Genomic DNA, 16,313 nt, shown 5'->3' with positions numbered 1-16,313 from the left:
AGGCTACACAAAAGGCTTTTGGTCAGGAGAATACTCAGCGTAAAAGCTGCAAATGGAGTTCTCGTCATGCAATTATTATATTAAACACAAGTCACAGTTACGGTTAGGATTTTCACACTTGTTGTGCACTTTTCAGCAAAGGATTTATTGCTGTTAGTCTGACTGTTGCTTATGCTATTTCCTAGTTATAAACAATTTAGAGAAAGTGCTGTCTATGAGCATTTGAAAGAAAAATATAAAACCTCCTGTGTGCATGGTTGGCTTGTTTTAAAACACCACAGATCGCGATCCACTGTCAAATCTTTAATGTGTCCGTTCTTCGTGTTTTCAGGTGTGACCGGACTTGTTTCCACAGATGAAAAAAATGCCAGAAATATTGACGTTGATCTGTGGGCGATGACCAACCAGGAGACAGGGGAGTACGGGGTAAGTCATGGTTTTAGTTTCATTGAGGGTTTTGAAAGTTATTTTAGCTGCTCATGAAGATGTTAATCTGTGACAACACCTTATTTGATTTTACTGTGATAAGTCCTCAAGGCTCCGAGAAGACTCGGACTAAATTTGTGCATTTTGCACAGTAGGGAGATTTAAAGATTTAAAGATATAGGAAGTGCTTTCCAACATATGGCACCTCTATGACAGAAACACCTAGAGGCACACAGAGTATCACAGAGCTGCCTCAGTTATCAGTAGGATTTGGCACCGTTTTATTAACGATGAGTGTTTAATACGTTTCACTACCAAACAATCATTTTCTCACAAACCCATTTCAGAAATGTAAACTTTCATTTCTCAGTTAAACCAGTTTTTGGCACAGTGTAGTGAGCAAAGACTTATGATGCATACCAACTGGTGTGCAGAGACATTGGTTGCATGTTCTTCCCCAGCTCCCGCTACCCTCATTTCTTCATATCGCTACGCAGTTGGCTTTCTAGTGAAGGCATAAAACACACTCCAAACTTGGAAACTCCAAACAAGCCTTTCCAAGGGTTAAAACGAGGATTTATTTGAAATTTAATTTGGTCCAAAAGAGGCTGAGTTTTGATACCCAGCTGTGCATCTGTGGTCATGAACCTCGAGCTCAGGGGATTCATGCACCTCTGTTGCACATCTCTAGAAGTTTCTTGTGACTTTGACAAAATACCAAATGAATATGAACAACGACATAAAAGTTTCCTTAGCGTTTGAATTTTATTTATTATTGTTAGCTGTAGATTGTTTACTTGTAAAATTTTTTAGCATTGTTCATCTATTAAAACTTGTGTCATCAGCTGGTGCCCTGGCCATGTTTACTTTCTAGCAAATGGAAAAAAGTAAAAGGTAGGGAAAATAGAGGATTTGTGCAGAAATTTGTCTTCTTCTGGTGCTGAAAAAGTCGAGATTAAAGTTAAACTGCCCTAATTCTTTTAAGGCTTCTATATTTAATTTATTATCAAAGTGGTTTACTTTTTTTATTCGATAAAAGAAAAAAACACAGGTAGCAAAGCGTTATAGCTTCTTCAAAGTATTTTTAATCCTTTACATCATCATTTTAGTTGTATAATTTCATAAAAGATGATATTATTGTAATGAAAATACAGCTTTAGTACTGAATCATTATAAATAGTGTCATTTGGAGTCATCACATGACAAAAGTTCTTAATTATACTTTTCATTTGAACTTTTTCAAAATTCAAAAATGTTTTTGTTGATATACTAAAGTTACCGTCTCTTTCTCTATATAGATTTGCTGAATATACATATTATGGCTGGGACTGAACTAATAATACCAAAGAGAGTGTTTTCAGATTCTTTTAAATAAACCTTGTCGTTCTTTCTACTGCAGTGTTTTTGCATGCAGCAAGCTTCACTGTGGTTAATACGGTGATTAATTTTTATTGGCTTATCCCTTAAATAAACTGCCTGGGAGAAGAGTCACAAGCAGTTTAGTGCAGAAATACTGTAGTGAATGCAAAACAAATTCATATTTTTTTTAATATTCAAGTTTAAGTTTATACATTTGCCTCCTACAAAATAGTCCCATTACTGAACACTTTTGATTTACACTTCTGAGGTTTCCACACAAAATGAGATGTTGACACCAAATTATAAACAAATTGCAGACAGCGAGAGTCTAATTTACTGAATGTGTCCCTAATTACTGTACATTTTTCCCCAAATTCTTCTCAGCATTATGTGCAGTTTTAAACCACAGCCTTTCCTCATGTTTGGCTGTAGACGCAGTGAAATAAAATGTTCGACATCATGCACGGAAAGTGGTCTGTTTGTTAGATATTCTGGGGTCTTGACCTCTCTAATGATAAGATGCATAAAACCTCAGTTCCCCCAAACAGTCCGATGAAAATATTTTTGTATGTTGTGCTCTGCAAACACCGCTGTGAACGGTTCCAGTGTGTTTTTTCCTCTCTGAGGGCAGAATAAGTGGGTTAGCTACACATGACTTCAATTAGAATTTCACAGTGGTCCTGAGAGGCTGTCAGTGTGACTTCCTGGTCTCATTTATCCCTGGGTTTTAATTGGTGGATTCATATTGACCAGCAGGCTGATGAAAACATCACATGAGCAGTTTTAGGTTTCAACCTTAACAATATAAAACAATATAAAAATCTATGTTCATCTTTGCACAAGGGGAAAAATCCCTTTAAGAAAATAAGAAGCAGATTTTTGTAACTGAATCGAACATAGCTAGAAGTTTTTTGTTGATACATATATGAACAAAAGGTATTCTCCTCATCTTTGATTCAATTGTTTTCAGTTGCATTGTCACAGGTGTATAAAATTAAGCAATTAGCCATGTCAAGCGTTAAAGAGAATACTGTGTAAATCCATCAACCCTCTGCTAGCTCAATAATTGCAACATCAGCACAAAAGCTAAGCGTTTGGAGCGTCTCGGCATGGGTTTCCAAGGGTTAGCAACTCCTGTAGGTGTATTGTGTAGGTGGTCCAATGATTTTGTCTATATATTGTATGAGCGGATTATGGGAAACAGAGAATTAACTAATATTTATTTTCCACTGAACAGAAACTCTCGTATAAACAAAATTTGTTTGTGGAAGTGTTCTTGTAACGTCCTCTGTTGCTTAATGTTTGAAGATATGTAATATTAACATAAAAACACAAGCTACACTGTTAATAAGTAGATTTATGTGTTAGATTTGATTTAAAAAAAGTAACATTAGCATGACTTTGGCGTAATCAAATGAAGTATTTCCATTTTATTAAGGTACTCCAAATGCATATATATGGTAGACAGTATATCATGTAATAGATGGCATTGTTACCCACTGGTTTGTGAACTTCAGGTTTGAGCTATGAATTGAGACTTTTGCCCATCACCATGCTTATATGGCATGCAACTTGCCAATCACAAGGTAGCCAAAACATGCCCAAACTCATCATTTTTTATAATCTAAATAAGAGCACAGATTCCAAAATAAACATCTTCCTGTGTCGAGGATCACGTGGAACTAGCAATTGAAACTTACCAGAGAAGAGTTGGAGTTTATAAATCAAGTGAGAAGCACGGTAATTTTCGCATTGACGTAAAAGATGGATGGCGGAGGAAGATGGATGGATTAAAAAAACTTATTTTGAATCCAGAGGAGTCACCCCCTGCTGGCCACTAGAAAGAAATGTTTTAATTTGGTACACTTTAATTATTTAGTTTTCTTTCAGCATTGTTATATATATTACCAAAGGACCAAGTTATGTTATAGCTTTACATAGCCTTCTTCAGCAAAACCAATCATTGTAATATAGGTGTAATGTTTAGGTATTTACAATTTAATAATATTTTATGAACTTTATGATACCAAAGAGTCTGTTGGCTGTGGAGTGACGTAAACGCAGCCCCTGCACCAAAATACTGGAGCTATTTCAGTGTGTGCAGCTTCTGGCTCTTCACTGAACGCATTCTGCATTGTTTTGATGACCCTGTGTAGGGGCGACGGCCTTGAAGCCTTTAGCAGAGAGGACACCACATGTTGGGATCAGGGGTGGAAAGCATAAAACTTCCTCTGGCTCGTTAGAAACACAGGAGTCGTGTTTCACAGCAGGACAACAGATGCTGCTCATGGAGCTGTCAAAATAAAGCTCTCTCCCTCGCACACAAGCCTTTCAGGATGGTCGCTGCTTGTGTGGATGTTGATCCTACAGTTCTGTATTTTCTCTTGAACGTTTCATTAATTCCTTTAATCATTACATTGCATGGCATGCAATGATCACCTATGTTATACCAGGTTAGGGGGTTAGTAACGCAAAACATATGTTGATTATGTTGATAGGTTTGCTGATATTTTGATTCAGAGACGAGACAATCACATAATCTTGGGGTAAATAAATACCTTTGTACAATTGTGATTGCAGGAAAGTAATTTAAACGAAGGTAATACAATAATTAAGTTAAAACTAAGGTAATAAAGACTCTTTGAAAACCCTATCTGTTATATGACTTGAGGAAAAACACGCAAGCAGCTCTTCTTGTAATATCAACTCAGTTGGCTCTTTTCATTTTTACCTTTTTTTGTTCATTTCTGGTGTAAAATAAAATAACAGCATTGTCACCTTGACAAATTTTAGAAGCACCACTGGAGAAGAACAAAGGTACCTGGTTCCCTGTCTTTATGCTTTTTAAGGGTAGTCGCCTACGAGCTTTGTAGCTTCAGATCTCACTATATTTATCCTCTTTAAATACTTATATTTAGCAAGTATGCTTGCCAGGTTAAACATTACCAACTCCTCAGGCATGGTGGTAACACGCAGCCTGTGGAGGGTTGATATTATATATTATTATTATATTAGTCCAAAGTATTGGACTAATTAAAATTTAAATCCACCACTTTGAGGCTAAAGAGAAGAAACACTTGGTGCTGTATCTGAGCATATTTAAATTAAGACTTTTTTCCTCTGTATTTGCAGGTTGTTGCATATTACAATGGAACCACCAAAGACATCATTTGGTCCCAGACAGAGAAGATCCACTGGCCCAGTGGTGGCCCACCACTGGACAACCCCCCCTGCGTCTTTTCCACTGATGACCCCTCCTGTAATGATGGTATGACCCGTCATAATGTAATAAGACATTTACCCCTTTCTACCTACCTACAGGTGATTATACCTGTCACAAACGAGCAGCACAAGGTCTTCTAATGGACACTAATTTCATGACAAGAATTATAAAAAGTTCACACAGTATAATAGCTTAATAGCATATTTTTTCATGACCTTGGTTAGAATGGAATTGATAATCAGGTGGATATTACAGGGCACTAATGCGCTGTTCCTATTTTAAATAAAGCTACCGCGATAAATGCCTTGTTTTTCTTCAGTTCCTTCCCAGCTCTTTGTGTCTATAAAGTAAATGGGTGAAGTGGAGTATTTACTTGAGTGACAGGCAGTGAAATATGAGCGCAGGAAGTTGTCTTTGTTGAGCAGTGACACTTTTTGGGGGATTTTTTTCTATCAGGGATGATAAACAGAGAAGGAAAACCACACTGCAATTAAAATGTATTGTGGTGTGAAGACAGGATAATGAATGGAGGCTCACTTTCAACACCAAGGATGATGAATGCTGAGAAATTTGGAGAAGCATATCAACACTTAAGAGTTTCACAACTTCAGCTTGGAGTGAATTAGATAATTGAGATGATTAGAAGCATTTGAAACCTGTAATTAATTGGCCAGAGAAAACAGAGTACAATCACAAGTTTGATAATTGCAGTATTCTGACACACATCAGAAAACGAAACAAGTAAAAAGTAACCAGACTGCTCATGGGTTTTTGTTTTTTCTCTGTTGAACTGTTGGGGTGGACTTTAATTAAGTTTAAAAAATGCAAAACGAGAACAACAGTGACATTACAAGCTGTGCTTCATGGCGTGGTGTTGTTTTCATGGAGAAATCGTCAGATTTGGAACCCGTTCCCACTGCCCTTATAAGCAAGTCTTGCCTGGGATACTGAAGGATAGATTAATTGTATTAATTAATTGAGTAATCGGATAATAGAAATACTTCAGTCTTATTAATGAGCAATAGAAATTATTCAAAAGAGACAAAACAGAGGCCTTTTAAAATGAATGTATTATTTGTTTTTATTTTAGAAATTGCAATACATACGGGGTAATGTGTGAGGAATGAAAGGATGCCACATTGTTTGATGGAAATGAAAATGATCAACCTACAGAGGGCTAAATTAAAAAACACACCCAAGTAAAAGTGAAGAAAATGGTATGTGGTCTGCATGCCTGACCATGAGCCCAGGAACCGTGCACCAGTGTAGGGGCTGACAATGAGTCTGAGGATTTCCCCTGATATGCTGAACCCTGGCTTTTGTCTGTGTGTCCCTCCATGGATAAGCCTCCCAGACCATCACTGACCCAGTGCCAAACTGGTCATGCAGCTCTTGTAGCTCGGCAGTGCTCATCTTTTTCCTGTTGCACAAATGAGCAGATATCAGTCCTGCTGATGGGGTAACTACCTTCTACAGGCCCATCCAGCTCTAATAAAGTAACTGCCCGTCTCCTGGAATCTCCTCCATGCTCTTCAGACTGTGCTGGAAGACTCAGCATAACTTCTGGTAATGGCACATATTAATGTGCGAACCTAGAGGAGTTGGACTGCCTGTGCAACTTCTGCAGAGTCCAGGTATCTCCTCGTGCTACCCATAGTGGCACTGACCCTAGCCAAATGCAAAACTAGTGAAAAAACAGTCCGACAAGATGAGGATTATTGTTTTGGGGGTTGTCTCATTGTTGCCCCTCTAGTGCACCTGTTGTTAATTTCAGTAACAACAGAGAAGCTGAAACTGAATAAAACCCCCCGCTGCTTCTTTACTGACCGACTTCCAGCAGGTGTTGTTATTAATCGTTGTTAGGGTTTTAATTGTGCGTTGGGAGTGTGGCTGTGTGTTTGTGGGGTGACAGATTTCTAAAGCACCACAGCTGTACTTCAGGAAGACACATCTGTGCGTTTTTCCTTTATTTTCAAAGATATGATTGTGGACATCTGCTGAACATATGAGAGTGTGAATTCCTTGTTTTTCCTCCTGTTTTCAGGTCATCTGCCAGTTCTGGGTATTGTAGCTGTGGGTTCCGGCTTAGCACTCATCATTTTTGGGATCTCCAGTTTCCTCATTTACAGGTGAGTTTGATCGCATCAAGCTGACGCTTCCTCTCTGTGGTGCTTTTAGCTCAAACAGCAGAAATGTGGACAAAAAGAAAAAAAAAGATTGAGAGAAAGAGTGAGAGGCAGGCTCGTGCTTGAAGCAGGATTTATGGATTGTGCTGCTTTAGGTGGTAGTTTGGTATTTACGCACTGTTGCTACAGCAACTGCTCAGCAGGTGACGGCATTAAAGCGGTGGTGAAGTGTGTTTAAGCTGCCAAGTGAGCTCATATACTGGCTCGAAACAACGCTTACTGCCACTCTCACTTAATGATCATTAGTGTGTTTGTTAAGTTTATTTTCTTTGCGCTGAAGTCAGGAAAAATGCCGCTTATTTTAATAATTCACACACTGGTGATGTCAAGTGGAAAACATCACTTGAGCTGATTATTGTGCCTCTCTCAAAGGATTACAAGTGGATTATAAAAGCCCTGCAAAATAATATTCAAAAGAAGCAAAAATAAGCCAGAATTCTTTTATGTACAGCACCACAAAAGCCTAAATTAATATTTCATGTTGTTTACAATATAAATAAATAAAATTGGCAGGACTGACACTGATAAATGTTTTATGTTTTTTCAATCCCCTCAGGGACCTCGATATTAAAAACTACTGCCTTTAAACAGTACTTCCAAGGTGTACAAGGACAGATTGGCACAATTATTAGAATTATTTAAAGAACTGAATCAACCTGAACAAGTTTGAGAATAAAAATCAACAGCTGACTGAAAGAAACAGACGAGCAGAACAGAAGCCAAAAGAAATACATAAATAAAGTGCTGAAAAAAATACAAATAAGTAAATGGTTGAACGCTATGTAAAATTGTGACTAAATGTTGGAACTGTTAGTATAAAGTGATAAAATTTTTAAAGTTATTAACTAATACTGGGCTATGGATAAATGAATTAAATTGTTATAGAACTTTATGGATTAATATGAAGTACAGATAAATGGTTAACTTTGTAAATAAATTATATGAAAACACTGAATTTAACAGAAGTAAAATCCCACAGTTGAGTAAAACTATAGCTATTTTTGTAGTGACTGACAATTACAGTAGGTAGCTAAAAACATGGCTAACAGATAGAATTATTAGCTAATAGTATGGCTAAACCAATTAAATAGCTAGCTTAATAAAATAGATATAGTTTAAATTGAAATGTTAGCTTACTGTTTAAAATAAATTATTAGCAAACCTAATGAATTTAGGATTGAAATAGTAGCTAGCTAAAATTATTTTTGCTAAAAGAAAGGGCAAACTGTTAACTAAAAATATAGATTAGCACTTGAAAGATAGCTAAATGATATGGAAATGTTTATCTCTGACAGCACAAGTTATATTGGTAAATAAACATAAACCGTAATAGGAATTAATAGCTGCTAAATGGAGAAGTAGCTAAAAGTAGTCGATGAACTGTTAATGTAGTAATTTTACACAGTTAGTTGTTTGTCACATGAACATGAAAGCTGTCTGGGGGTAGAGAAAAGTGTTTTGAGTACATCTGTGGAGTAGATGAAAAAAAATGATAAGAAGCACTGGTATAGAAAGCATATTCACTAAATGTTTTTAGAAGCAAAAGACAAAAAGAAATCCTAGAGACTGTGCACCCTATATAGATGCTACTGCAGTTTGAAGTTAAAAATAAACAGAACATTATGCGATTAGTTGTTTAAATAAGCGTCAGTGTTTAATTGTTACTGCTGCCCCTGAGCACTTTCTTTTAGTTGTATATTTAAGGGAAAAAGTAATTGCCTGCTGCTTTTCTGATGGTTCTAACTTTGTGCTCGGCATTCAGCTGTGTAAACAATTCAAATGAAATTGTTGCTCTGTCCCAAGTGGCACAGTCTACATGGTTTATGTTGTAACATTAAGCCTCATTTAATTACTCAAGAAGTAAATCATGCATGCCCCGAGAAATAAAGTGACTGGAAAGATTTCCATAGGCTGGTTAATATCATGGGTGTTATCTGCATGTAATGAAAGAAAATTCTTCTGCTCTTCCCTCTTTGCTCACATCTTCAGAGGTGTCTTTACTTAGGCAGTTAAGGATATTCTCCCTGATAAATGCACTGATTCTATGGAGGATTAACAAATCAAACTAATAAATCACACCGGTAATCTGATCCGTTTTCTAATACTGACTATTAACACAAACAAGTGTTAATCACCAGCCAATCAGAATGGATTTTGATCAGACGAATGGTGGAAGAAAGACGGAGGAGCGGCTGTCCGCCTGAGGTAAATCCACTAAACCTGAATCTGAGTTGATCATGCCCATTAATAATTAATGTGCAGATAATTAGATGCAGAGCCTACACTCATTTCTGAATAAAATTAACTTGATCGTCTCTGTTTTTTCCAGCGCCCAAATCCACAAACACATTGTGATTTCCCAACTAGCTAACTAGTTTTCCTGGATTCTTGGCTGGTAAGTTTCTTTTCTTGGATTTAGGGACAACAAATATCTATTTCTGTGATGGGAAACTCTGTGATGTATTTTTGTTCCTGACCTACAGTTTTGAACTTTGTGCTCTCAAACTATATTAAGACTCAATCTCTGTACATAAATAACAGTGTTATATCTGGAGCCCTGCTTAATAAGTTATCCTTTATTAAAGCACACCATGACTTGGAGCTTGTTCATTGTTGGCTCTGTCTCATATAAAGCTAACAGATGACTTCCTGTTTTTGCAGACACTACTGGGGCTTTGCTGATGGACAGAGAGGCGGACAGCAGAGTTGTTTGGGCCATTTTAAAGACCAACCACCTGCAGAGGGGCCTCCATTTTGCTTTTAGTGCTTGACCTACAGAAACGCCACTAAAATGTTAAAAACATTTTGGAGTTTATGCCACTATCAGTAGCTATTGAGAAGTGATTTACCCAGTGAGAAATTAGTATTTAATTTTTTATATTTTTAATAAGAAGATATATATAAAAAGAAAAAATATAATTTTAAAAGATGATATATTTACTGCTGCTTACATGTTTATTTTTAATACATTTAACTATTTTTTTAATATCCTAATTTGGGGGTGGATCTAAATCTAGTTCACAGGGAAGAAAATGTTGAATAAAATGAATTTGTTTTAAGAAATCTTTTGGCAATAGATCTCTGTTCTGACATGTACACAGACGTAAACTGATGTCTATGCAGTTTAATAAAAAGAGACTTGTATATTGAATGATATGTTTCTTTGTATTGTTTTGTGATGAAATGCATGCAGCAAACCAAATTCAGCCTTCAATTTAATTTTGTCCCCACACAAGACAGTAAAACATCTTAGGCTCAGAAATCAGACCAGCTTACTTGTTAATGGCTCAGATGTAGATATATAACTTTGCCACATTTTTCTCTCAAACTTCACCCTGGAGTACCTTAGATTTAAACAGCTGTGCTGTCAGCTGCTCGCCGTTGATTTTGGAGGCTGCTGTGCAGCAGCAGCAGCAGCGAGCGTGAGGGGATGTTGAGCAGAGCAGCAGCGACTCTGTTGTTTTTAATGAAGGGGCTGGTCCTGTGGAGGTATTCACAAATGGGACTTACCAAACAATAGGCCCAGTGTGGAGCCTCACACTTTGCCCCTCTGGCTGCCAGAGGTCTCTAAACAAGGTTCTTTTAATAGAAAAGTACTTTTTTAGTAGTGGATGAGGTACTTTAATGGCGTTTCCTGTCCTCCAAATACTAGCAAACATCAGAATTTACTTTTTGGACTCTCCAGCAACACAATTTGTTCTGGTGAAAAAGTGGCAAAGGAAAAAAAATGATAATGAGCCACTTTAGGAGCCAACTGGGATATTCTGGGGGAAAAGACTAAAAGATGATGATATGCACACGCTACAATAATTTCCCTGAAGCCATCTGGAAACGTTTTACACCTTTTTAGATTGGACTGGAATGTGTGGGGCTCTGCTCATTTTTCATTTCTAAGTGTTTCAGTCTGCCAATGAATCCACTGCCACCTTGCAAAGAAAAAAAAACCGCACAAAAGTTCCTGCGTTTTTAAAATTTATTGTTGTCGTAAATCGTGAATTGTCAAGAAGCAGCAGCTCATCTGAGATTTCCCCCAGATGTGCTGAGTTGCTAGAGTGCCTCTTCCTCTCCATGGTGCCATGTTTATCAGAGTGGTGCTGAAAAGAAGCAACACTCAGAAACTTGTCACAAAGTTCACTGATTAGAAAATGGATGAATTCATTACTCTGGTTGGGCTTTACAGACATTTAGTGGTTGTTTACCATTGTGGAGAAGTTGCTTCACATATCTGCTTTTATTCATCCACCTTTAATGGACGAAATAGGAGACAGAAGTAAATCATGGGAAACTCAATCTGGGAAATTCCTCTCTGCGCCAATTTAAACACCACAATCATTAGTGAAAAATGTTTCATTTAACAACCTGCTGACATGTGTGTGAAATAAGGATAACAAAACCTAAACTAACGCAACTCTTATCCTAATCTAACATCATCTGGAAAGCTTTTAGACACTCCCAATCTATCAGGAGTCTGTTCAATGTATCTTAAAGGCTCATTCGTTAGAGCTAAACAAGCTCAGTGCATTTACCAAGGTTTCCATCCCTCCATCCATCTTCTAAAAGCTAATCAGAGACGCTTTGACCTCCTTCTCACCTGCCAGCTGAGATCTTTCCAGCGTGTTCCAGGTCTGTCCTAGAATCTCCTTCAGGTTGAACAGCTCACCTGGGAGGCTTCCAGGACAAATCTCAGACAGATGCCCAAACTATCTGGCTGCTTTAAATACAACGCTTGATTTTTCGGCCATGACCCACAGCTTGTGGGCAGAATAGACTATATTGATAAATTTGTATGCCTTTGTAGTTTCTCTCTTGATCACTTGCGTGGCTGTGGCTGTTGGGGCAGATTGGACAATCGCTGATCTTAACGTCTGCGTTTCGCCCCTCAAACTGTCGCTAGGTTCAAAAACCTCCTTGGTTGCTTTGGTCGGCGATAGTTTGTTTTGAAGATGCTGACTTGTCTGCCAACTCTTGCTGATTAACCACCAAGCGAAAGTGAAACCTGGAAACGGAGAACATTTACCTTCAAGTAAAGGTTTCATCTCACGAGATGTTTTAAAAGGCGCAACTTTTACTTTGAAGGTGAGAATCATCTCTGTTTATGGTTTGCATCACACTTTTCACAGGTTCTTTACCACTCAGCGAGCAACTGACAAGTGTTTGCGGACAAGTCACTGTCTTCAAAACAAACTACTGGCAGCCATGGCTATCTGCTAGCCAAAGCAATCGCAAGGTGGTTTTTGGTACAGCAACCAATTACACCAGTAATTGACTGCCAGAAATCACCAGCAACAAATTACAGCTGGTTGGTATTTAATCATTTTAGCCAGTGACAGGTGGTTGCCAGGACAATTTGAATTTCTTAAGTGAATGGATTTTCATTATTTTTTAAGGAAAGCCAGCTTATTAAATTTTATGGTGTACAAAGATGGCCAGTGTAGCACAAAGCCTTCATTTGGTTTGGTCATTAAATCTGTCTTTTGGATAGCAATCATGTTGCTTTGATGTCCCTTTAGATAGTCTTTCCTAAAGTGCTCTACTCTCATAATTGAGGGTGTTATTCAAATAAAAGAAACTTGTCTTTAAAGCTGGCCTGACTGGCTTTATAAAATGGAACACAGTAAATGGACTTGTTTATGGCACACTCCTACTCTGAGAGCAGAAAGCAACAATGTGGTTGGAAAGGTGTTTCTTAACCCAATGCATGATCTTTCCTTGAGTATATATGAAAAGAAAGCTTTCTCGTTATGTGTAGCACAAACTTGAGCCATGTTAGGTACCACAAAAGAAGACTGGTTGGAGTCAAGAATTTAGGTTAACCAAGGGGGGAAGACAACAAACTTCAACAACAGGCCATCTGTTGCTTATTAATCCAGGAGTAATTTCATAATAGGCTTGACTGTTTCAACTCCCTCCTATCTGACGTAACGAAGAGTCGTTGTCTCACCTCCAGCTGGTTCAGAAAGCAGCAAATCAGCTTCTTACTGGTTCTAACATTTAAATGACACCATCTCAATCATTGTTTCTCTCCAGGGTCTCTGCTTTGTTTTAGAACTGATTTTAGGATTTTATTGATCCCAACAGAGGTCGATTATCTTGTTAATAATTTCACCTCCTCACTACGTACGACTCTGGATACTGTAGCTCCGGTGAAAACTAAGGTCTCTAATCAGAAGTACCTGACCCCGTGGTATAATTCTCAAACACGTACCCTAAAGCAGATGACTCGTAATCTGGAGAGGAAATGGCGTGTCACAAATTTAGAGGATCATCATTTAGCCTGGAGAAATAGTTTGTTGCTTTATAAGAAAGCCCTCCGCAAAGCCAGAACAGCTTACTACTCATCACTGATTGAAGAAAATAAGAACAACCCCAGGTTTCTCTTCAGCACTGTAGCCAGGCTGACAAAAAGTCAGAGCTCTTTTGAGCCAACCATCCCTTTAACGTTAACTAGTGATGACTTCATGAACTTCTTCACAAATAAAATTTTTATCATTAGAGAAAAAATTACCAATAATCATCCCACAGATGTAATATTATCTACAGCTACTCTTAGTACCATTGATGTTAAGTTAGACTCTTTTTCTCCAATCGATCTTTCTGAGTTAACTTCAATAATTACTTCCTCCAAACCATCAACGTGTCTTTTAGACCCCATTCCTACAAAACTGCTCAAAGAAGTCCTGCCATTGATTAATTCTTCGATCTTATATATGATCAACCTATCTCTAATAATCGGCTATGTACCACAGGCCTTCAAGGTGGCTGCAGTTAAACCTTTACTCAAAAAGCCATCTCTAGACCCAGCAGTCTTAGCTAATTATAGGCCAATCTCCAACCTTCCTTTCATATCAAAAATCCTTGAAAGAGTAGTTGTCAAACAGCTAACAGATCATCTGCAGAGGAATGGTTTATTTGAAGAGTTTCAGTCAGGTTTCAGAGCTCATCACAGCACAGAAACAGCTTTAGTGAAGGTTACAAATGATCTTCTTATGGCCTCTGACAGTGGACTCATCTCTGTGCTTGTCCTTCTTGACCTTAGTGCAGCGTTCGATACTGTTGACCATAATATCCTGTTAGAGCGATTAGAACATGCTGTAGGTATTACAGGTATTGCACTGCAGTGGTTTGTATCATATCTATCTAATAGACTCCAATTTGTGCATGTAAATGGAGAGTCCTCTTCACACACTGAGGTTAATTATGGAGTTCCACAGGGTTCAGTGCTAGGACCAATTCTGTTTACATTATACATGCTTCCCCTAGGCAGCATCATTAGAAGACATAGCATACATTTTCACTGCTATGCAGATGACACCCAGCTCTATCTGTCCATGAAGCCAGATAACACACACCAATTAGTTAAACTGCAGGAATGTCTTAAAGACATAAAGACTTGGATGGCCACTAACTTTCTGCTTCTTAACTCAGATAAAACTGAGGTCATTGTACTCGGCGCTGAAAAGCTTAGAAATATGGTATCTAACCAGATTCTTACTCTGGATGGCATTACCTTGGCCTCCAGTAACACTGTGAGGAACCTTGGAGTCATTTTTGACCAGGATATGTCCTTCAACGCACATATTAAACAAATATGTAAGACTGCGTTCTTCCATTTGCGCAACATCTCTAAAATTAGAAATATCCTGTCTCAGAGTGATGCTGAAAAACTAGTTCATGCATTTATTACTTCCAGGCTGGACTACTGCAATTCATTATTATCAGGATGTCCAAAAAACTCACTGAAAAGCCTTCAGTTAATCCAAAATGCTGCAGCAAGAGTACTGACAGGGACTAGAAAGAGAGAGCAGATTTCTCCTGTTTTGGCTTCCCTTCATTGGCTTCCTGTTAAATCCAGAATTGAATTCAAAATCCTGCTCCTCACATACAAGGTCTTAAATAATCAGGCCCCATCTTATCTTAATGACCTTGTAGTACCATATTACCCTATTAGAGCACTTCGCTCCCACTCTGCAGGCCTACTTGTTGTTCCTAGAGTATTTAAAAGTAGAATGGGAGGGAGAGCCTTCAGTTTTCAGGCCCCTCTTCTGTGGAACCAGCTTCCAGTTTGGATTCGGGAGACAGACACTATCTTTACTTTTAAGATTAGGCTTAAAACTTTCCTTTTTGCTAAAGCATATAGTTAGGGCTGGACCAGGTGACCCTGAATCCTCCCTTAGTTATGCTGCAATAGATGTAGGCTGCCGGGGGATTCCCATGATGCATTGAGTTTTTCCTTTCCAGTCACCTTTCTCACTCACTATGTGTTAATAGACCTCTCTGCATTGAATCATATCTGTTATTAATCTCTGTCTCTCTTCCACAGCATGTCTTTTATCCTGTCTTCCTTCTCTCACCCCAACCGGTCGCAGCAGATGGCCGCCCCTCCCTGAGCCTGGTTCTGCCGGAGGTTTCTTCCTGTTAAAAGGGAGTTTTTCCTTCCCACTGTCGCCAAAGTGCTTGCTCATAGGGGGTCATATGATTGTTGGGCTTTTCTCTGTATCTATGAAGCGCCTTGAGGCGACATTTGTTGTGATTTGGCGCTATATAAATAAAATTGAATTGAAAATTGAATTGAATTGAACTTTTAGAGCACGTATGGGTCTGGCCTAAAGCTGCAGAGCATAAATGATGACCCGCCTCTGAACTAGTTCGCAGCCCTTAGATCCTCAGTTGGCTTAAATCTAAAGGTGTCCGTGTTTTTGCTATCAGGCCCCCTCGGCTTTGGAACAGCCTGGCTGAGGAGATAAGGCTAGCAAATTCACTGGCTTCCTTTAAATCCCTTCTTAAAACTCATCTTTATAGACCTGCTTGTATGTGATGACTTTACATCTGATTATATGGTTATCAGCTTGCAGCTGTTTTGTCTAATTTTAGTTTTTCACTGTTTTAAAATTAAATCATACTTTTTAATTGTATGTTTCTCATGTGACTTTCATGTTTGGCTCTCTGTTTAAATAGACTCTTTTAGTAATCTGTTTGCCTGTCTGCCTTTGTATACTCGTAGTAGAAGTATATCAAAATATTGTATCAATATTGTTATTAAAAGATCAATACATAGTGCTTTGACAAATCAGAGACAGAACAACAGACAAGTAATTTTAGGATTTATTTCTCTATTTAAG

At 38.1% G+C, this 16,313-nt stretch overlaps 1 protein-coding gene across 2 annotated transcripts in view; it reads left to right on the top strand.

The window, feature by feature from the left end:
* The window catches only part of npr2 (natriuretic peptide receptor 2), an 84,640-nt gene that overhangs the window by 18,102 nt on the left and 50,225 nt on the right, over window positions 1-16,313 (top strand). For both annotated transcript variants that reach the window (XM_006803484.3, XM_035913246.2), the window contains exons 5-7: window positions 332-426; window positions 4,918-5,053; window positions 7,053-7,137. In XM_006803484.3, the coding sequence (XP_006803547.1) occupies window positions 332-426; window positions 4,918-5,053; window positions 7,053-7,137 (316 nt within the window). The remainder of the gene's footprint in view (window positions 1-331; window positions 427-4,917; window positions 5,054-7,052; window positions 7,138-16,313) is intronic.

Source organism: Neolamprologus brichardi, chromosome 7, assembly GCF_056152115.1.
Source record: "Neolamprologus brichardi isolate AB-2024 chromosome 7, ASM5615211v1, whole genome shotgun sequence".
Classification (NCBI taxonomy): Eukaryota; Metazoa; Chordata; class Actinopteri; order Cichliformes; family Cichlidae; genus Neolamprologus; species Neolamprologus brichardi.
The sequence above is the reverse complement of the archived record's forward strand: the minus strand, read 5'-3'. Positions and strand labels throughout refer to the sequence as shown.